This window comes from Chenopodium quinoa, unplaced genomic scaffold (genome assembly GCF_001683475.1).
Source record: "Chenopodium quinoa cultivar QQ74 unplaced genomic scaffold, ASM168347v1, whole genome shotgun sequence".
NCBI classification, from domain to species: Eukaryota; Viridiplantae; Streptophyta; class Magnoliopsida; order Caryophyllales; family Amaranthaceae; genus Chenopodium; species Chenopodium quinoa.
The window spans coordinates 1,965,529-1,987,488 of NW_018742483.1; the positions used below are offsets into that span (position 1 = coordinate 1,965,529).

Consider the following 21,960-nt stretch of genomic DNA (forward strand, 5'->3'; position numbering starts at 1 on the left):
CTCCCTACTACCAAACATTGTAGGTATATAGTGTGGAATAAGCCGACAAGGCCCCGTACTATAAACACATATCAAAACCCTAACCCTTTGGAGAGAGGAATCAAGAGATCTACTAGAGGTGTAACCCCACAAATTATCAATGAAATAATTGTTTTTGTATATTTCCTACCTCCTTAATTATATTTTGCAGGTTTAAATTTTTATGGTTTACAAATTGGCATGCTCGGTGGGACAATTTTCGCACTTCATCTCCGCTCTCCAAATTTCAAAGCTTGTAAATTTAATGGGGGCATGCTAAATTTGCTTTCAAATTCTACAGGAAAGTTTCGAGACAAAGTTGCATCCGATGTCAAATCTCCACAACAAATCTCGAGGAGGCATTTGTTCACACCAAAATTTTGTTAATTATTAGGTGTCAAATATACGTAAATAAGGAGATAATATCAAAAAAATATAAGATATCTTCTTCAAGATCTCGTAGAATATTCAGGTTCTCTAGCATTTTTCACCTTATCGGCATACAACTCTGGGTGTTGAAGTCCAAGAGATAAATGTTGACACATCTCTTTAGGCAAATGAAAATTTTGCCTCCATCCCATGCGTGAAGGAAGAGCATCTAAGACATTAGATATTTTTGGGTTTACTACCACCTTATATTGTTGTAAAGCTAATTTTGTTGATGTTTCATTATCAACTTGTTCCTCCTCACTTTCAACAAAGGAAACCGTATTCACCGTAACCATAGCAAAGTAGTCTTCCGGGAAACTCCTCCAAAGCTACGGGACACAACGACTCTTGGTCAAGCAAATCTATTGGGAGGACCTTTTGCTTGCTGGCTTCCTTTTCTTTCTTTATACCCTTCGAAAGCTTAGGTTTTCTCTTCCTTTGCTGCTTTCTTCTACGATGTGAAGGTTGTGATTTTGGAGTATGCACTTGTTTCCTTGGCACTAATGTCCACCCTTCGTCATCATCTTCATTCCAGGAGTTAAGATGTGTAGGTTGTTCAACCTGGGATGATACTTCATGTCGAATAGGTTAACTCTCCACAAGTATGATCACAAGATCCAAACTTCCAAATTGCAAAGTTTGAGCCTGAAATGATGGTGCAAGAGCTACTGTGGCATGATTGGATGTTACTGGCTCGTCGACATCTAATTCGATTGTCACATCCTTTGCCAATTGCATTATTTTCTCCTTAAATGTTATACACTTTTCAATAGGATGATTGATCAACCTATGATACGGACAATAATTGGGATCGGATGTCTTACTCATCTACTCAGGGCTCTTTGACTCAGGCAATTGAATGATTTTGTTTTCAAGCAATTTGTCTAACATGCCAGACAAGTCAGAGTCTGGGAAAGGGTACTTTTTAGCTTAAAGCTCTTTCAAAGTAGGTTTATCTTTCTTGACAAATCTTGAAGATGTACCCTTACTTTCTTCTTTCTTCTTTACCGAAATCTTGATGGGTGCAGAAGAGGTAGTCACAGACAACGTCTCCTTAGTTGAACTTTCGGAGGACTTGTCGCTTTTGTAATATTCCTTCTTTTCTTTCTTGGCTTCCGAAGAAAGGCCCTTCTTCTTCTTGTTGTAGGCGATTGAGAGTTCCATATCATGAGCTCTCGTCGCCAACTCTTGAAACGATCCTGGCTTGATGCCCTTTAGGATGTAATGTAGTTCCCAACTCATCCCATTAATACACATCTCGATGGCAGAGGTTTCAGTCAGGCGATCTTTACATTCCAAACTTAGAGCCCGCCAACGGTTGATGTAATCAATGACTGGCTCTTCCTCCCATTCCGCGGTTTGGGTTAGGTCAATCATGCTAACGACACACTGAGTGTTGAAGAATCGACCTAAAAACTCCAATTCCATTTTATCCCAACTTTCAATGGATTCAGCCTCTAAGTTGGTGTACCAGTTAAAAGCGGTTCTTTTAAGAGAATGAACGAATTGTTTAACCAGCAACTCACCCCTGGTACCACCATTGTTGCATGTCCTTATGAAGTGCACAACATGTTGTTTTGGGTTACCCTTTCCATCAAAGAGTTGAAAATTTGGAGGTTGATATACAAACGGCATTTTCAGCTTATCTATTCTCCTAGTGTAAGGCTTCACATAACGTCGGCTATTGTATGAACCTCCACCTCCAAGTTGGCTCTTTACAGTATTAGATATCATAGCTTGAACTTGTTCAACAGTGATTGAATTTTGTGGCCCATTTGGCTTTAATTCCATCGATTTAATACTACCATCTAAGTTGTAATCGCTTTCAGTCTCAATCGGTTGTTTCTCAAGCTTCTTTGTCAAAACAACAATTTGTTCACTTTGTTGTTTGATTTAAGCATCTTTTTCCTCCCCATCTTTCTTCAACTGTTCAAGGATACTGCTCATTATTTCAGCCAGTTGTTGTTCGACCGTCTTAGTATGCGTCACCATAACAATAGCAAAAGTAGGCTCAAGTGAACTCACACTAAACTCATTGTCATGTTCTTCATTAAAGTGATCGAAGGATGAGTTTGTGTGCATGACAGGCTCGAACGAACCAAACACAAGACTCTCATGTGATTCGTGAGTGGATTGGAGGATGTGAGAGACCTCACAGAAGCAGCAGGACGAGAACGACTTTTTCGTGCTTTGGTTGGGACTGACGCGACACGCAAGCTTCTTGCGGCGGAGTCAACAACATCTTTCTTCATCCCTCTAGTAACGATGCCCTCATCAGTTTGGCTATTAAGCATTTCAGCCAATTCAACAACCCTTTGTTGAGCTGTAGCAGAGAACCTTTTGGCGACAGGGGTCTTTGAGGTCATTTCAAGTTTTATTTCTTTTTTTTTTAACGTACAAAAAAAGAGATGAGAGGCAGATATAGTCCCACCGAGTATGCCAATTTGTTAACCATAAAAATTCAAACCTGCAACATATAATTAAAGAGGTAGAAAAATATACGGAAACAATGATTTTATTAATATTTTGTGGAATACAACTCTCGTAGATCCCTTAATTCCTCTCTCCAAAGGGCTAGGGTTTTGATATTTGTTTATAGTAAGGGGCCTTGTCAGCTTAATCCATACTATGTACCTACATTGTTTGGTGGTAGGGATGAGATGGATCTAGTGACTTATTCCATCTGAGCCTAATTAAACCTTAAAAACAACTCTCTTTATATAGAGTGTCATAGAGTAGTAAACAAGATAACTATCAAATATTCCACGAGATCTTGAAGACAACATCTTATATTTTTGGATTTTTCTAAGCTATGCCCCCAAGGTTATTGAGTTTCTAAGGTGTGCCCATGCTTATTACATATTTTTGATTTGATATTATCTCCTTATTTACATATATCTGACACCTAATAATTAACAAAATTTCGGTGCCAACAAATGCCCCCTTGAGATTTTTTGTGGAGATTTGACATCGGATGCAACTTGGTCTCGAAACTTTCCTGTAGAATTTGAAATCAAATTTGGCATGCCCCCATTAAATCTACAAGTTTTGAAATTTGGAGAGCGGAGATGAAGAGCGAAAATTGTCCCACCGAGCGTGTCAATTTGTAAACCATAAAATTTCAAACCTGCAATATATAATTAAAGAGGTAGAAAAATATACGGAAACAATGATTATATTAATATTTTGTGGATTACAACTCTCGTAGATCCTTTGATTCCTCTCTCCAAAGGGCTAGAGTTTTGATATTTCCTTATAGTACGGGGCCTTGTCAGCTTAATCCATACTATGTACCTACAATGTTTGGTAGTAGGGAGGAGATGGGTCTTGTGACTTATTCCATCCGAGCCTAATTAAACCCTAGAAAGTAGAAACGACTCTATTTATATAGAGTGTAGTATAGTATTAAACAAGATAACCATCAAATATTTTACGAGGTCTTGAAGACAATATCTTATATATATGTTTTTTGATATTATGTCCTTATTTACATACATCTGACACCTAATAATTAACAAAATTTCGGTGTCAACAACGGCCATCCCCCATTACCACCAATCGCAATCACAATTCGCTGAGCAGCCTTAATTTTGACCCACTCTCGTCCCAATCTCGCAAGCAATGTATATGAAGAATGCCACATTTCAGTGGGGGGAAAGGGGGTGGAGACGACGGCTAGCGAAGGAGCAAAATGGTTTGGCCGGCATGGGAAGGGGTTTTTGGCGTCGGCCGGTGGTGGTGGGGTTGCTGCCGGCAAGGGGAGGGGTTTCCTTTTATCGTTTTTAAAAAATTGACTAATGATATTGTGACACGTGTCACAGGTAACCTATTGAATAGGTTACGAACTAAAAGGTTACCAATAAATCACATTTCATTTTTGGCAAATGTATGTCTAATGTCATTCTATTTTAAAATAAACTAAAAGTCGTTCTATATACTACGTATAAAAAATCGGTGAAAGATGGTGTTATTTCTAACAAATTTTCCAAAACAAAATGGAAATAATTAACAAAAACGTAACGACAGCTGATGGTTTATATCGTTGCTATCTTACTCAAACATTAAAGTATTCCCACTTTCTCATTTTCCAACACAATAAGCCAACAACACCCACACAATCCGTTAAATTAAATCTGAAAAAAACCCCACCATTTTTTGTCATCGTCTTCTTAGAATCCACCACCATTTTCTCTCTCAAAACCTTCAAATTCATCCAAAAATGGCGGCAGCACTACGAGCCACATCCTCCGCCATTTCACGAGCAGTCACCTCCAGAACTCCGCCGTTGATTGCCGGAGCTCGGTGGTCGTCGTCGTCGACGTGGTGGGGTCACGTGGATCCGGCACCCAAAGACCCTATTCTTGGTGTCACCGAAGCTTTCTTGGCCGATCCTTCTCCCAACAAAGTCAATGTTGGAGTTGTATGTTTTTTTTTTTACTTAGCTTATGATTCATACATGGTTCGATTTGTTTTTTTAATTTTTGCTATTTCTCAGAATTTAATTTGATTTTTGTGATTTTTTGGTTTTGGGGTTGGTTTTATTCGAATGAATTTTCAGGGTGCTTATCGAGATGATGATGGGAAACCTGTTGTTTTGAATTGTGTACGAGAAGCTGAAGCTAGAATTGCTGGTAATTTAAACATGTAAGTCCCCTGTTTTTGAATTTCTATATTTTGTAATGTATAAATGTTTATTTGCAATGAAATGTGAATTAATGTTATAATCTTTATATGTTGCTTTTGGAGTTATGGATGCATGTGGGGTAGCTTAGACGCAGAAACTCAAACAAATTTTGTCCAATTCTTGTTTTTTATTAGTATAATTGGGAGATGTTTAATAGGATAAAGATGTTTAACTTATATGTGTTGTTGAGCATTATACTGTTTTATGTAATGATAAGTTAGTGAAAGTAATTTGAAGATTTACAAACATGTACTATCTCCATTAGCTTTTAGTTGCAACTTTGGGTATTATTTCGGAGATATAAAATATTTTAAAATTGCAACTAGAAGTCAACGGAGGTAGTAATTTGGTTTAATTGAAGCTGGTATAAATACAGTAAGCTTTCAACAATAGATTTTTCGTAATTTGGTTTATTTAATTTTGTATTTCCATTGTTATTTCAAATTTTTAGTTTATGTAGCCAACCGCACTTATGGGATTTAGGCTTTAATTGATTGATTGTTACTTCAAATACCCATGGATCTTAGTTAAATTAAGGTGATAAACTAGTGGAAATGTGCCCTTTTTTCCGAATGAGATAGAAACATTGAAAACCTACTTTAGAATCTGGTAAAGAACAAAGCAAGGGTCGTAAATAAGAGGGAAGCTTGTGTATAGAAATTCAATACGGGTAACTTGACCCATTGAAGTACTTTGACTACTTTTGTGGTTTGATTTTTGTGTGACTTTGCTTTAAGGTATGTGTAATCCATCATAGGTGCTCCTTGATTTCATTCAGACTTATGCTAGAAATTTGATTTTTTTTTGTTGTTGTCATTTTTTGTTCTGTATTATCTGGTGTTGGCCTGTTGGGTACTAGATACGTATTTAGTTTACACCTCTTTTGGATTTCCATACAGCAAAAGCAATCTAGTAGTTTTTTAGCCTCCATAAAGAATATAAATTAGGAATTGCACCTAGGGCATGCCTGGATTCCCTTGACTAATTAAGGGAGAAACAGTTAGTGGTGAAAGTTTGCTAAGGAATTATTAAAAGGATAATCTTTCCTATCCTTGAAGTTTAGCAATATTCCTTGGGTAAAATCTCCCTATAATTATCTTCAAGCCACTTTCATGCCCGATTGCACAAAGTTACTGCTGCTATCCCGCCACCTCCTTGCAAACCAACTCACGGACCACTGGATGTCTAGAGAGAATGAGAAATAGTTAAGGGGGGAAAAGATTACATGCGTATGGGTTGGGGGAGGGGGATGAGTAATTTTTACCCTCGTTTGGACAAGAAATCATTACTTGTTGAAAGTTTTAGTAATTTTAGTTCCATATCAGGCATTTTTTTTTTTTAAAAAAAAACAGAATTCTTTCTCTGTTGTTTTTCCCACCTCCATTACCTATACTCCAGGCATGCTCCTAGTGTTAATCATATGATCTTCAAATTATCAGTGACTATTTGCTCCATAAAGTACTTCCTTGTGACAACTCTATCAAGGTACACAATCTGAGCATGTTACCTAGGCAATTTAGGCCTTATTAACCTGAATTCAGCTTATTTCACAAAAAAATAAGTTCGTATAAATAGTTCAGGAAGTGAAATTCAGTTTAGAACCAAATGCTCTCTTATCTGAAATATAAATTCAACTTATTTGGTCAAACATAGTGACTATTGTGCCTTGAATGCTTTTTGTTTTGATTTTATTTTAATGAAATTGATACTTTGAAGTAATGTTGAACAATTTGCTTAATTTCTATTTATTTAACCAAACTTTGAAGCTAACCAAATTATAGACATGTACTTTATGTCATGAAGTACTCCCAAATGAACCAACTCAGAACATGAACTAAGCCTACAACTACACTTTGTAACACCCCCAAATTACTCTCTAATATTAACAATAATAATCCAACTTTAGGGAGTAACATGGGAGTATTACTGCCACGTGATTACGTAAGGCTTAACAGTGTTTTGCAGCGAAAAACAATACTTGTCTTTTATTAATAATAATAGTAATAAGAATAGTTAGATACACTTTCAAAGTAGCTACACCACTAATACTACGTTTACTAAATTAAACTAGGTGATCACCGCCCATTATTCCCACTGCAGCATATAGTTTCACGTTGTCCGATCGCCATCACCTATCTACTTATCAAAATGATAAGTAGGGCCAAGCCAAAACAAAACAAATACATATTAGCCAAAATGCTAAATACATACAAATGCTAGACAGGTAAAATCAATTTAATTATTTAAACATGCTTTCGAAGAGATTTAACTTTAATAAATCATAATTTATCCAAACCATTCATGAATAGAAATTCATGTATAAAAACTTGTCAAAAGAACCAATTTCTGAAATAACCAACTTTCCAAAGATGATTGCGAATAGGATGGATCAGTCCATATTTTCATAAATCATTTTCCCACCTAAGTGTGCACACCCCCCAAGCTAGTAACTCCTTTACATAGTGCTATCAAGGGGAAAGACTAGGTCATACAAAGTCCATAGTCTTCAACTTACTCCGCGTAGTGGGAGTTAAAAATCCAAAGATCCAATAAATCCTGATAAATAACTTTCCAATATCTCATACTCGGGATAAATTAAAACAATAAAACTTCCTTGAATATCAATACAAGTTTATAATCAACCATATAAAATATTTTAACATTTAAAAGCACTTAACATGCTTCACCGAAATATATTTCACAATTATTTATACATGGTTTGAAATCACTTAACATGTAAAACACGTTGCATTTAAAAGCCACTTTTTAAAAGATCTAGCCACATGTACGTATCTTGATCCTTGCAGACAAGTACGAAACTCTTAATTTCGAACTCGAAATTCCTCCTATAACAAACCAATAATCCTAATCAAATACTTTTCAACCCATAGACACAAGAACTAAGACTATCGACTTTGACTAGTTGTGCATGAACAATTTATAATCATAACCCTTTTATAAAATTAACACTTGTATTCATGAAATTATCTTTAATAATCCGTAATAATAATATTTATAATTTAAAAGGTAGAAATAGTAGTATCATATGTACGTAATAGTATACTACATATATGTGTAGATAATTGTTGCCAGCTAATAATAATAATAATAATAATAATAATAATAATAATAATAATAATAATAATAATAATGAGTAGTAGTAGTAGTACGTGAAAGTGAGAGTAAGTAGTAGTAGTGTAGTAGTAGTAGTAATATTACTAGTAGTAGTAATAATTATAATAGTAGGAGTTAAAGTGGTGTAATAGTAGTAGTAATCTAGTAGTAGTAGTAGTATATATATATATATATATATATATATATATATATATATATATATATATATATATATATATATATATATATATATATATATATATATATATATATATATAGTAGTATATAGGAGGGACTTACGGTAGAAACAAGAGGGAACAAGAGGGAAAGGAGGTGGCAGCAAGGTGGTGTCGTGGTGGCTCACGACCAAAAGGAAATGGAAGAAAGGAGGATATGAGGAGGTTATAAAGGAGGAGAAGAAATATGGAGTAAGAATGCCTTACTTCCATGGCTATTTATAGCCTCCAAAGTTATTAAAATCGGGATTCTACTTTGAATCGGAAGGGGCTATCAGAATCGAATCGTAGAATCGTAAGATTCTACCAACATGCATAATCAAGACGTCAAATATAAATTTAATTAAATATATTGAAATTATGAGTTTGAAACCTAATTATTGATAGATAATAGTTATTTAACCATTTAGCAATCAATACTTGACAATATTTATTTATAAAAACCTATATAAACATGTTTTTTACTTGTAAGGATTTCGCTAGTTCAGAAAAATATGTAAAATCGGGTAGAATTGTAAATCGAATCGTATGATATAAATGAATCGTAAAATCGTAAGATTCTAAGATTTAAATCGGGATTTTAATAACAATGATAGCCTCCAAAAACTTCCATCATCAATGTTGCCATAAAGGAGATGGATGGTGATTGGGTGGTTTACTTGGACTTTGACTTTGAGTGTTGACTTTGACCATTGACCATTGACGGTTGACTTTGACCATTGACCATTGACTTGGACTTTGACTATGGAGTAAGAAGTAGATGAGTGGTAGTTGGGTAAATTTGACCAGGAAATAAGTGTTTGACTCGGGATTTCGGGCATAATACTAAAGGTTAAAAATTCGATTTTTGGTTATGACAAATTTTAACATGACTTGTATAATTAAAATCATTATAAAATATAGGTATAAAATTATCATATAAATATTTTGTATGATAAAATATTTTGGAAAATCCATTTTTTCTTTGTGACTTGAAAATACTGGGTATTACAATCTACCCCCCTTAAAAGAAGTTTTGACCTTGAAACTTAAGTTGAAAATAAGTAAAATTATTTGAATTGTTCAAATTGACTCATGCACAACCTACAATGACTTGGAACGACTCAAACTACGACTTAGGTATAACACATAACAATTTAAAGTGACTCAAAACTAACCAAAAAGGGCAAAATTGTGAAACTCTATCGCATTCTACCCCCCTTAAAAGGAGTTACGCCCCCGTAACTCGAGTACTGACCTCAGAAAACAAAGATACCTCTTCCAATCAATTATATGCCAAACTCTCAAAGTGCGAGTTTTGGTTGGAAGAGGTAGATTTCCTAGGTCATCTGATTTCTAAAGAAGGAGTATCGGTGGACCCAGCAAAGGTAAAGGTTGTAAGTGAATGGCCGACCCCGAGGAGTGTGTCAGATGTCCGGAGTTTTCTTGGGTTAGCAGGTTACTATAGAAGATTTGTTAAGGATTTCTCAAGAATTGCAAGGCCTATGACGAGCTTAATGAGGAAAGAATGTAAGTATGAGTGGACTCCGGAGTGTGAGAAGGCTTTCCAGACATTAAAAGAGAAGTTGACTACGGTACCTGTGTTAGTCCTGCCTGATGGAAGTGAGCAATATGAGGTGTATAGTGATGCGTCAAAGTTTGGGTTAGGTTGTGTGTTGAAGCAAAATCAAAAGGTGATTGCTTATGCCTCGAGACAATTGAAGCCTTATGAGGTGAATTACCCGACCCATGACTTGGAGTTAGCCGCAATTGTGTTTGCATTAAAGATTTGGAGACACTACTTGTATGGAGTGACATGTAGGATTTTCACCGATCACAAGAGTTTGAAGTACATATTCACTCAAAAGGAGTTGAACATGAGACAACGACGATGGTTGGAGTTGATTAAGGATTACGACTTGGAGATTCAGTATCATGAAGGGAAAGCGAATGTTGTAGTTGATGCATTAAGTAGGAAGTCAAGTCATGCAGTTAACACGATGATCCTACCAGATCGATTATGTGTGGAGTTCCAAAAGATGAATTTGAAGGTATTGGAACAAGGAGAGGTACAAAAAATTTTGGGTGTCTTGTTGAGCAAACCGTCGATTTATGATGAGATTCGAGAAAGTCAGCCTGGGGACGAGAAGTTGAACAAGATTAAAGAAAAGATCCAGGAAGGGCAAATATTGGACTTTGTAACAGCCGATGATGGAAGCATGAGGTTTAAAGGGAGATGGTGTGTTCCACATAATCGAGGTGATTTGAAGCAAAGGTTGATGGAGGAAGCTCACAGTTCTCCTTATTCAATGCATCCCGAAGGGGATAAGTTGTATAAGGACATGAAAAAGAAATTCTGGTGGCCGAATATTAAAAGGGAAGTGGCAGAATTTGTGGCTAGATGTTTGACTTGTCAAAAGGTCAAGATCGAGCACAAGAGACCCCAAGGAAAAGTTCAATCCTTGGAGGTGCCCAGTTGAAAGTGGGATTCGATCTCTATGGATTTCGTAGGAGCTTTGCCGAAGACTCGAGGAGGAAATGATACAATTTGGGTCATAGTGGATCGATTAACGAAGTGTGCAACGTTCATACCCATGAGGAGTACGTGGTCGATGGATCAATTGGGAAGAGCGTATGTGAAATTTGTGGTGAAATACCATGGTGTGCCGAAGGATATCATCTCGGATAGAGACTCAAGGTTCTTATCTAACTTCTGGCAGAGTTTACAAAAGGCTATGGGGACTAAGTTGTTGATGAGCACTGCATTCCACCCCACAACCGATGGTCAAACAGAGAGAACAATACAGACATTAGAAGACATGTTGAGATCATGTGTTATGGAGTATCAGGGTTCGTGGGAAGACCATTTAGACTTGATAGAATTCTCCTACAACAACAGTTATCATGCAAGTATTGGGATGGCGCCATTTGAAGCTTTGTATGGGCGGAAGTGTAGAAGCCCAATATGTTGGAACGACATAAGCAAGACATTTACACTTGGGCCAGAAATGATTGAAGAGACGGTGAAACAAGTAAAGATGATTCAGGAGAAAATAAAAGCCGCACGAGATCGTCAAAAGAGCTATGTTGATTTGAAGAGGAGGGATGAGGAATACAAAGTAGGTGAGAAAGTTTTATTGAAAATATCTCCGATGAAGGGAGTAATGAGGTTCGAGAAAGAGAGGGAAGTTAAGCCCGAAGTACATTGGACCGTACGAGATCATCCAAAAGGTGGGAAAGGTAGCATACAAGTTGGATTTGCCTAATGAGCTAGAAAGAGTTCACAATGTGTTCCATGTGAGCCAAATTCGGAAGTACATACCAGATGTTTCCCATGTTTTACAGTCGGAAACCATCGAGATGCACGAGACCCACCTGACTTATGAGGGAAGACTTGTGAAGATTTTGGATAGTAAAGTAAGAAGCACTAGAAACAAGGATGTTAAGATAGTCAAGGTTTTATGGTCAAACCATAAAACCGAGGAAGCTACTTTGGAAGGCGAAGCAGATTTGAGGAAAAGATATTCAGAGTTGTTTTCTGAAGTCAGTAATCGAGTTACGGGGGCGTAACTCCTTTTAAGGGGGGTAGAATGCGATAGAGTCTCGCGCTTTTGCCCTTTTTGGTTAGTTTTGAGTCATTTTGAGTTGTTATGTGCTATACCTAAGTCGTAGTTTGAGTCGTTCCAAGTCATTGTAGGTTGTGCATGAGTCAATTTGAACATTTCAAATAATTTTACTTATTATCAACTTAAGTTTCGAGGTCGAAACTTCTTTTAAGGGGGGTAGACTGTAATATCCCGAATTATTTTATCATACAAAATATTTATATGATAATTTTATACCGATATTTTATAATGATTTTAATTATACGAGTCATGTTAAAATTTGTCATAACCAAAAATCGGATTTTTAACCTTTAGTATTATGCCCGAAATCCCAAGTCAAACACTTATTTCCGGGTCAAATTTACCCAACTACCACTCATCTACTTCTTACTCCATAGTCAAAGTCCAAGTCAATGGTCAAAGTCAACAGTCAATGGTCAAAGGTCATAGTCAACACTCAAAGTCAAAGTAAACCACCCAATCACCATCCATCTCCTTTATGGCAACATTGATGATGGAAGTTTTTGGAGGCTATAAATAGCCATGGAAGTAAGGCATTCTTACTCCATATTTCTTCTCCTTCTTTATTACCTCCTCATATCCTCCTTTCTTCCATTTCCTTTTGGTCGTGAGCCACCACCTTGCTGCCACCTCCTTTCCCTCTTGTTTCTACCGTAAGTCCCTCCTATATACTACTATATATATATATATATATATATATATATATATATATATATATATATATATATATATATATATACTACTAGATTACTACTACTATTACACCACTTTAACTCCTACTATTATAATTATTAATAAGATTATTACTACTACTAGTAATATTACTACTACTACTACACTACTACTACTTACTCTCACTTTCACGTACTACTACTACTACTACTAATTATTATTATTATTATTATTATTATTATTATTATTATTATTATTATTAGCTAGCATCAGCTATTTACACATATATGTTGTATACTACTACGTACATATGATACTACTATTTCTACTTTTTAAACTATAAATATTATTATTACGGATTATTAAAGATAATTTCATGAATACAAGTGTTAATTTTATAAAGGGGTTATGATTATAAATTGTTCATGCACAACTAGTCAAAGTCGATAGTCTAAGTTCTTGTGTCTATGGGTTAAAAAGTATTTGATTAAGATTATTGGTTTGTTATAGGAGGAATTTCGGGTTCGAAATTAGGAATTCCGTGCTTGTGTGTAAGGATCAAGGTACGTATACGTGGCTAGATCTTTTAAAAAGTGGCTTTTATATACAACGTGTTTTACATGTTAAGTGATTTCGAACCATGTTTAAATAATTGTGAAATATATTTCGGTGAAGCATGTTTTAATCGTTTAATCTCAAATGTTAAAATATTTTATATGGTTGATTATAAACTTGTATTGATATTCAAGGAAGTTTTATTGTTTTAATTTATCCCGGGTATGGGATATTGGAAAGTTATTTATCAGGATTTATTGGATCTTTGGATTTTTAACTCCCACTACGCGGAGTAAGTTGAAGACTATGGAATTTGTATGACCTAGTCTTTCCCCTTGATAGCACTATGTAAAGGAGTTACTAGCTTGGGGGGAGTGCACACTTAGGTGGGAAAATGATTTATGAAAATATGGACTGATCCATCCTATTCGGAATTATCTTTGGAAAGTTGGTTATTTCAAACTTTGGTTCTTTTGACAAGTTTTTATACATGAATTTCTATTCGGGAATGGTTTGGATAAATTATGATTTATCAAAGTTAAATCTCTTCGAAAGCATGTTTAATTATTTAAATTGATTTTACATGTCTAGCATCTGTATGTACTTAGCATTTTGGCTAATACATATTTGTTTTGTTTTGGCTTGACCCTACTTATCATTTTGATAAGTAGATAGGTGATGGCGATCGAACAACGTGAGTTATATGCTGCATTGGGAATAATGGGCGGTGATCACCTAGTTTAATTTAGTATTAGTGGTGTAGCTACTTTGAAAGTGTATCATACTATTTTTATTACTATTATTATTAATAAAAGACAAGTACTGTTTTCCGCTGCAAAACTCTGTTAAGCCTTACGTAATCACGTGGCGGTAATACTCCCATGTTACTCCCTAAAGTTGGATTATTATTGTTAATATTAGAGAGTAATTTGGGGGTGTTACAAATAGGTTTACATGAGAGACCTTGAGCAAGCCTGCGAGTGTATTAAAAAAAAAAAGGCCAGCTTTCTCAACTGTTGAGCAAATCGTTCGTCTCTCCAAAATATGACTGCTATTGTTTGAATGAAAATTTGCAGTAGTTTAATTCATGGCTTAGTATGGTTGCATGCCAACATTTAATTTTCTGTTCTGGCTCATGAATTGAACACATTAAGTCTTTTCACTAAATATCTAAGAAAATATTGCAGATCCATTGACTGCCTCCTCTTATACTTTCAATTGGGCAGTATTATACTATCATGCTTTGTAGTAGGCTTTTGGACTTTCTAAGAGGCATGTATTCATTTGTTTCTTCTGAACTATCTTAAAATGCTAAGTACCATACATCACTGACTCTTAAATGAATTCACCCCATTTTTTGTGGTTGACAGGGAGTATCTTCCAATGGGTGGAAGTAACCACATGGTTGAGGAAACATTGAAGCTTGCTTATGGTGAAGATTCTGAATTTATAAAAGATAAACGGATTGCAGCAGTGCAGGCTCTTTCTGGTACTGGAGCATGTCGACTTTTTGCTGACTTTCAGAAACGTTATCAACCTGAATCTGAAATTTACATTCCTGTTCCAACCTGGGCCAAGTGAGTTCAGCTCCCCTGCTCCACAACCCCTTCCCCCCAAAAAAATAAATAAATAAATGTCACCCCTCTCCCTATGAAAAAAAAAATAAAATAAAAATGATGTGCATATTTGAGTTGTTTCTCAATACACCGTCAGATTATATGTATTTATTATCCTATATTTGAACAGCCATCATAACATCTGGAGGGATGCAAACGTCTCACAGAAAACATACCATTATTATCACCCAAAATCAAAGGGATTAGATTTTTCAGGAATGATGGATGACATTAAGGTATATGAAGCTGGAAACATCATCCTTTCTTCACTAAAAGAATTGATACTTGTTGCTAAAGCTAAACGCTAACACTCCTTCACTATAACTCTGAATTTTCAGAATGCTCCAAAAGGATCTTTCTTTTTGCTTCATGCATGTGCTCACAATCCTACTGGGGTTGATCCTACAGAGGAAGAGTGGAAAGAGATTTCGCAACTGATTAAGGCAAGAAATTTACTGACCTCTTTCTTTGTATATTTTTTACATAATTACTCCCTTTTCCCATTGCATTATCATAAATCTTGTGGACTATTTCCAGGATAAAGGGCACTTTCCCTTCTTTGACATGGCCTATCAGGGGTTTGCTAGTGGTGACCCAGAAAAAGATGCAAAGGCCATTAGGATTTTTCTACAAGATGGTCATTTACTTGGAATTTCTCAATCCTTCGCAAAAAATATGGGTCTTTATGGTCAGAGAGTAGGCTGTCTTAGGTGATTGTTTACATACTCTGATCAATTTCTCCGTCTAGTTATGCTTTTCTCTGTTGTGCTTTATGAATCTGTGCTTATTAGTCATTTATAGTTATAGAATTGATATGTTAAAATGGAAATGAGTGAATCAATACGACCCTTGTCCATATGGCTTATGGCTTATGGCTCTTTTCTCGATGAGAAATTTGCTTTGGCAATTTTATTCTCTAAACAATCTCTTAGTAGACCGGAAGTTTTGAAATTCAAGTGACACCTTAGTCATTTGGAATATTAACAATGCCCAGGACTCTGTACACAACTTAATATCTTCATTGAATTGACTGTTTTACCCTTCTGAATCACCCTATTTTTATTCTTCCTCTTTTTCGACCCAGTCTTTTGCAAAAGCATCACTTGGCAGGAATCAAAGGGATAAAATAAGCTTTCTCTCCTCTCATCCCTATGATAAACATTGATAACATCAAATCTTTGCTTTACCTTACCCGAGCAATTAAAGTTGGGAGAGGCCAACAGCCATGCTTTTTTAAGTTTCTCTGTGACTGATTATAGTAAATTCCTGGACATTTTCATACAAATTTTTACTTATTTGGATCTGATTTAGTGTGGGAACTATGATGGGATCTGGAGAAAGCATTAGAGAGGATGGAATGATTTTGATTTTGATCAAGAAGCTACTTCTCAAGGCAGATGTTCAAGCAAATCTTTTAAATGATGGCTGGATAGTGAACATGGCTATGTCTTACAAAGGAAAGAGAAGTTGAAATGGTTCAGATGATTTTAGCCGATGTTGGCAAATTAGTTTGTGGAGTTAGATACTGAAGTTCAAGGATATAGGAGAAAAGGATTTGTAGGTTAGTCATTTAAATTTTTAAGGCCGGAAGAAGACAATATTAGACCCTCTCTAATGGTGAGACTCATGTGAGTATTTTTAAGAGAGAGAGTATTTTTTTTGGAATGTATACCAATAAGTTGTATCTAACTTAGCAACTCTAAAAGAAAGTTGCTAAGTTTAGATACTCATCTTTGAGTCTCATCTGACAAAAATTGTGGGGCCCTTGTCAATATTCTAATATATTTTGTAATTTACTTTATTTTTACCTTTTTTTTTTTTGTTTTTTAATCTTATAATATTTGATATTAAAAAAAGAAATGGATTTAGTAGGTCATAAATTGGAAGTGACATTTGTATATTTCAAGAGAGTCTCACTATTGGGAAATTAGACTTCACATGAGTTGCTAAATTGAGAAGTGGGTATGGTATCACCATTTGAGGTAAAAAACAACTCATTTTGTATTTCAATACTAAAACTTGAGTCTCACCATTGAAGATGGTTGGAATTTTGGAAAGATGGAAAAAAAAAAGAAGATAAGTTGGATTCACTGCCAAAATTAACCTTTTCTTTTAATATTGTTCTCTGCCAAAATTAAGGAAAAAAATGTTCGAGAAGACTCGACACTGAGGGATATGGGTTATGGGGGTATTAACAAATCAATTAAAACCTTAATCCCATAAGTGGGGTCGGCTACATAAACCAAAAGTGATTATTCCATATAGTCATCCACAAAATCATCCTCCTCCATCCCTGAGGATCAAATACCTCGTTCTCACTTAAATCCATATGCTTCATATCTTTTCTAAGCCCTTCCAACCATGTCATTTTAAAAGCAACTGAAAATATACTAGGTTGCTGTGCTCTTGTCTAAGTTGATAATATCATAGGTTTACCAATCATCTGTATGGGTCTTTATTTTCTGTCTTCCAGATATCATGTTAAAAACTCTAACTGCAAGACAATAAGACATGATGAAAAATCCGACTGCTAGGCAATGCATGTATATATTGAAACAAAATGTTGAAACAGGGAAAGCACCTAACTTGATCTCCATAGTGAGTATCTGATTTGTGATGTACCATGTGAACTTCATGTAGACTTATTCTTTTTCTCTGACTTCTTTTCTGATCCCAATTCTGCAGTGTACTTTGTGAAGACGAGAAACAAGCTGTGGCAGTAAAAACTCGATTGCAACAAATCGCAAGACCTATGTACAGCAATCCCCCTGTTCACGGTGCCCTTCTTGTTTCAATTATCCTTAGTGATCCAGATCTAAAAAATATGTGGCTCAAGGAAGTTAAGGTAAGGAATGCCTAGGCTACTTGATTGGTTGTTTTGTTCACAAATTTTGCATTATATCTTTACTGGTTACTTGAATGTCAATGCATGTAAGTGACATTGTATTTTTAATACTTGGGGTTAGAGCTTTCAATTCGGGTAAACGGGTCGGGTAAGAGTGGGTCGGGTCAATTCGGGTTAATGCCGTAACCTATACGGCTCGGGTTCGGGTTGGGTCATGCTTGAGTCGGGTCACGTCGGGTCATACATTTTATCGGGTTTGGGTTAGGTAAAGGTCGGGTTAATAACAGGTCAGGTTACATTTGGGTCGGGTGAACAATAGGTCGGGTTTAATTTGGGTTAAAACGGGTTAGGGTGATTCTCGGGTTTGAGTCGGGTTCAGTTTAAGTCAGTAATTTGCAGGTTAGAATCAGGTCGGGTCATTCTTAGGTTTGAGTCGGGTTCGGTTCAAGTCAATAATTTGTGGGTTAAAATCAGGTCGGGTCATTCTTGGGTTCAAGTCGGGTTCGGTTCAAGTCAATAATTTGCGAGTTATAATCAGGTTAGGTTATTTCCAAGTCGGGTCATTCTCGAGTTCAAGTCGGGTTATGTTCAAGTCAATAATTTGCGGGTTAGGTCATTTCCAAGTCAGGTCATATTCGGGTTCAACTAACTATAAATAGATAATTATCATTTCTATCAAGCTAATTATTTCCTTTGACTGTAATATGTATGTAACATACGAGGGAATTGTAGTCTATAATTTAGGAAGATAATTATCTCCTTTAACCATACAACAAATATATACTATATTTTACTCTTAAATTTGGGGATGATGCTTCTTTCTTTTCTTTTGCTGGCCTGGATCGACTTGGTCTCCCTAGACAAAATGGTTTGATTAACAATAATTAGGCAGTCTAACTTGCATTTTAAGGTGATTTGAAATCGGGTCAGGAACAATTTGCCTTGAATTTAGGTCGGGTCAATAACAAGCCGTGTTGATTTCGAGTCGGGTTAGTAATAGATCGGGTTGAATTTTTGGGTCGGGTTAGTAATAGGTCGGGTAAAATTCAGGCCGGGTCAATAACAAGTCGGTTGAATTTGGGTCGAGTTAGGAATGAGTCGGGTTGATTTCGGGTCGGGTTTGTAACAGGTCGGGTTAAATTCGGGTCGGGTTGAATTCAGGTCGAGGTTAGCAACAAGTCGGGTTAAATTCGGGTTTTGATGGGTTAAAACAGGTTTAGGTCAATTTCAGTTCAAGTCAGGTTTGGTTCAAGTCAATAATTTACAGGTTACATTCGGGTCGGGTCATCTCCGGGTCGGTTCATGTTCGGGTTTGGGTCTCACATACTCGAGTCAATTCGGGTCTAGGGTTGGTTTTAGGTCAAGTCAGATCAGGTTTGGGTCACCATTTTTTCGGGTTCAGATGGGTCAGTTAATAATCGAGTCCGGGTCGGGTCAGCTTTTGACAGCTCTACTTGGGGTGAATGGCATTTATGGCAGTATCAGTTTAAAGAGATGAGAGACCATGCACTTTAAAAATAAGAGTAACATTGAGGGGATGAAATTTAATTACCTGTTAGAGCATTAGGGCCATGTTGTGTTAAACTTATTTTGACTTATTTCAGGAAAAAGTTGCAGATTGGTTTAGAGATAAAATCGTCTCGTACTATTTCATACGACACTAAGTGTATTTCAACCAAAATACGTTTATTTGCTCGATATATATATGTATGTATATTTTCCAAGACAAAATGAGTTTTTATAAAATAAGTTGGGACAAAATATTTGAATACATTAGAATTTAGGATCTTCCCATCTAGGTTAGGGCCGTTGCACCTTGCTGTAAACCCACCCGTTAGCAGGGGATGGGATGGAAAGGGAAACAATACTTTTAACCAAAATTAAATAAAGTTTGTGTTGAGGAATTAGGTGATGCCTAGTTAATACAAATTTAAACAAATTGAAAGTGCGCATCAAACCTAGTATTTTAGTTGCGTGTACGGCCTTTACACCTTGCTGTAAATCTGATAGCTAGGGATGGAATGGAATTGAAAACGGGACTTTAAAGAAACATAAAAGGTAATTTGTATTGAGGAATTAGGTGACGCCTAAAGAAAAATTTGCACATAATGAAATCGTGCATTAAATTCAAATCTAGTATTTTAGTTGCATGTGGGGCTTTTTTGCCCATACGAACTTGGGGAGAGGGGACTAAACACTTCAGTTAGATCAATGAAGCTAGCTCATTTCTAAGCTGCTGCTGCTTGGATGCATAAAATGTTACATTTCTTATGTCTTGTTCAAATTATGCTTCTTTCTCTACACACCCACTCACGCACATCTTGGTAAGAGAGGATGGATTGATTATATACACATATGATGTTAGAACAGGTAGTACAAAAGGAGAATTCCAACATGAGATATCTTGTACCATATACCACATGTTCTTTTCATGCCATCATCATGAAGAATCTCATTCTGTGAATTTAATTGCAATCAAGTCATTTAATAAAATGAATTCAGGTCATGGCAGATCGTATAATTGGAATGAGAACAGCTTTACGTGAAAATATTGAGAAGTTGGGGTCACCATTATCGTGGGAACACATCACTAAACAGGTAGAAAAAGTTGTGAACTTGAAATCAGCAAAAATGATGCATTTAATTATGTTATTAAACATGTCTCATCGGTCAGAATATTTCATAAACCTATTATTTGGATGAACAGATTGGTATGTTCTGCTATAGTGGGTTGGCACCTGAGCAGGTTGATCGATTGACCAGTGAATTCCATATATACTTGACCCGTAATGGCCGTATCAGGTAATACTGTTTTACAATCAGTTTTTTCCAGCCACCTTTGCTAGTTCTTTGTGGCAAATGTTAGCTCTATCTTATGCCTTTATCTGACGATGCAGTATGGCTGGTGTTACAACAAAGAATGTCGAATATTTGGCAAATGCTATTCATGAGGTCTCAAAATCTTAAGCGCGTGTATTGGCACTCCAAGCGGCAGAGTTAAATGTATAATGAAGAGAATAATGTTGTATTTTTATATGCCAATAAGATAGATGTTTTAAACATCTGATCTGAAGTTTTTGTTACCCTGATAAATGAGATCAGGAAGGGGACCTTTAATGTTGTAGTGAATCGTGGGAGTTCAGTAACTGAAGATTCAACTTCAGCTGTTCTGATGCTTGAAGTTGTGCTTACTAGATTTGTCTTTGGTTTTTACCCTGCAAGCCTGCAATTATGGGGAAAATGCAAAAATATTGTTATGTGTTGAGAAGCTGCAATTCTTACAGAACTTATTTCAATAAGCAGAAGCTGAACCTTTCAATCCTTTTATCCCTTGGGTGTTATTTTTCCACACAATTTATTTAACACCTTTGAGAAGAAAAATTTCAGAGGATGCACTCATACGTATAATCTTCTTACAATCACTAAAATTGACGTTTTATTGGAAGAGACACCATTATCGAAGCTTTACAACTATTAGCTACCTCTAAATTTGTTTTAATAGTAAATTTCATTTATTTATCAAGCCCTTAATTAGTTTGTAAAGGTGTTTTCATCTCAACTTAAAACGTATTGATGTTCTACATACCTTTATTATTAAATTTGCTATGAAAACAAATTTTGGTATAAAATTTACATTAATGATTTTTTTTTTTTTTTTTTTTTTTTGGGTTATAAAAAATAGCACTATGTCTGTATACGTGGGGTACTTTAATTCTCAAATTAATTCTCAAATTTTTAAAATCTAGTTGCTGGACATTCTTAAGAATTGGTTTCAATTTTTTTTAAAGTAGACAAAGGTTTTTAAATATTGCATCTTAATTATTTAATTATTTCTTTGGCAGATTGTTGATAATCATATAATGATGGAAGAAAATGTGCATACATGTTAGTTTTGTTTAGTACACAGTATCAATCGTGAATGAAGAACTCCTTGAAGATGTATCAATCGTATTTGGAGTTGAATTAAAGAGATTTTAATTGGAATATTTAGCTACTAATATTAAGGCAACAAAATATTACAAAGCATTTTATTGAATAAATAAGTTTGACATATTTAGATCCTCAAAAATTACGTGCTGCGGGTAGATAATTTGCCTTGGAAGTGGCTCTTTTGCCTTGGCAATATCAGCGCCCTATTATTAAGCTTACTCAACCTAAACAATCATTATCATTTGACTCTTTTAAA

At 35.6% G+C, this 21,960-nt stretch overlaps 2 protein-coding genes across 2 annotated transcripts; one reads left to right on the forward strand and one right to left on the reverse strand.

Moving 5' to 3' along the window:
- Nucleotides 1-1,377: 1,377 nt before the first annotated feature.
- On the reverse strand, nt 1,378-2,238 carry LOC110719148. The gene has a single exon (XM_021898052.1). The coding sequence runs from the start codon at nt 2,236-2,238 to the stop codon at nt 1,378-1,380; it is 861 nt and encodes a 286-aa protein (XP_021753744.1).
- Nucleotides 2,239-4,504: 2,266 nt separating this feature from the next.
- On the forward strand, nt 4,505-21,101 carry LOC110719128 (aspartate aminotransferase, mitochondrial-like). Its single transcript, XM_021898034.1, has 10 exons — nt 4,505-4,867; nt 5,006-5,091; nt 14,684-14,890; nt 15,060-15,165; nt 15,268-15,372; nt 15,467-15,639; nt 17,615-17,774; nt 20,277-20,372; nt 20,482-20,576; nt 20,672-21,101. The coding sequence occupies exons 1-10, from the start codon at nt 4,667-4,669 to the stop codon at nt 20,739-20,741; spliced, it is 1,299 nt and encodes a 432-aa protein (XP_021753726.1). The 5' UTR covers nt 4,505-4,666; the 3' UTR covers nt 20,742-21,101.
- Nucleotides 21,102-21,960: the final 859 nt, after the last annotated feature.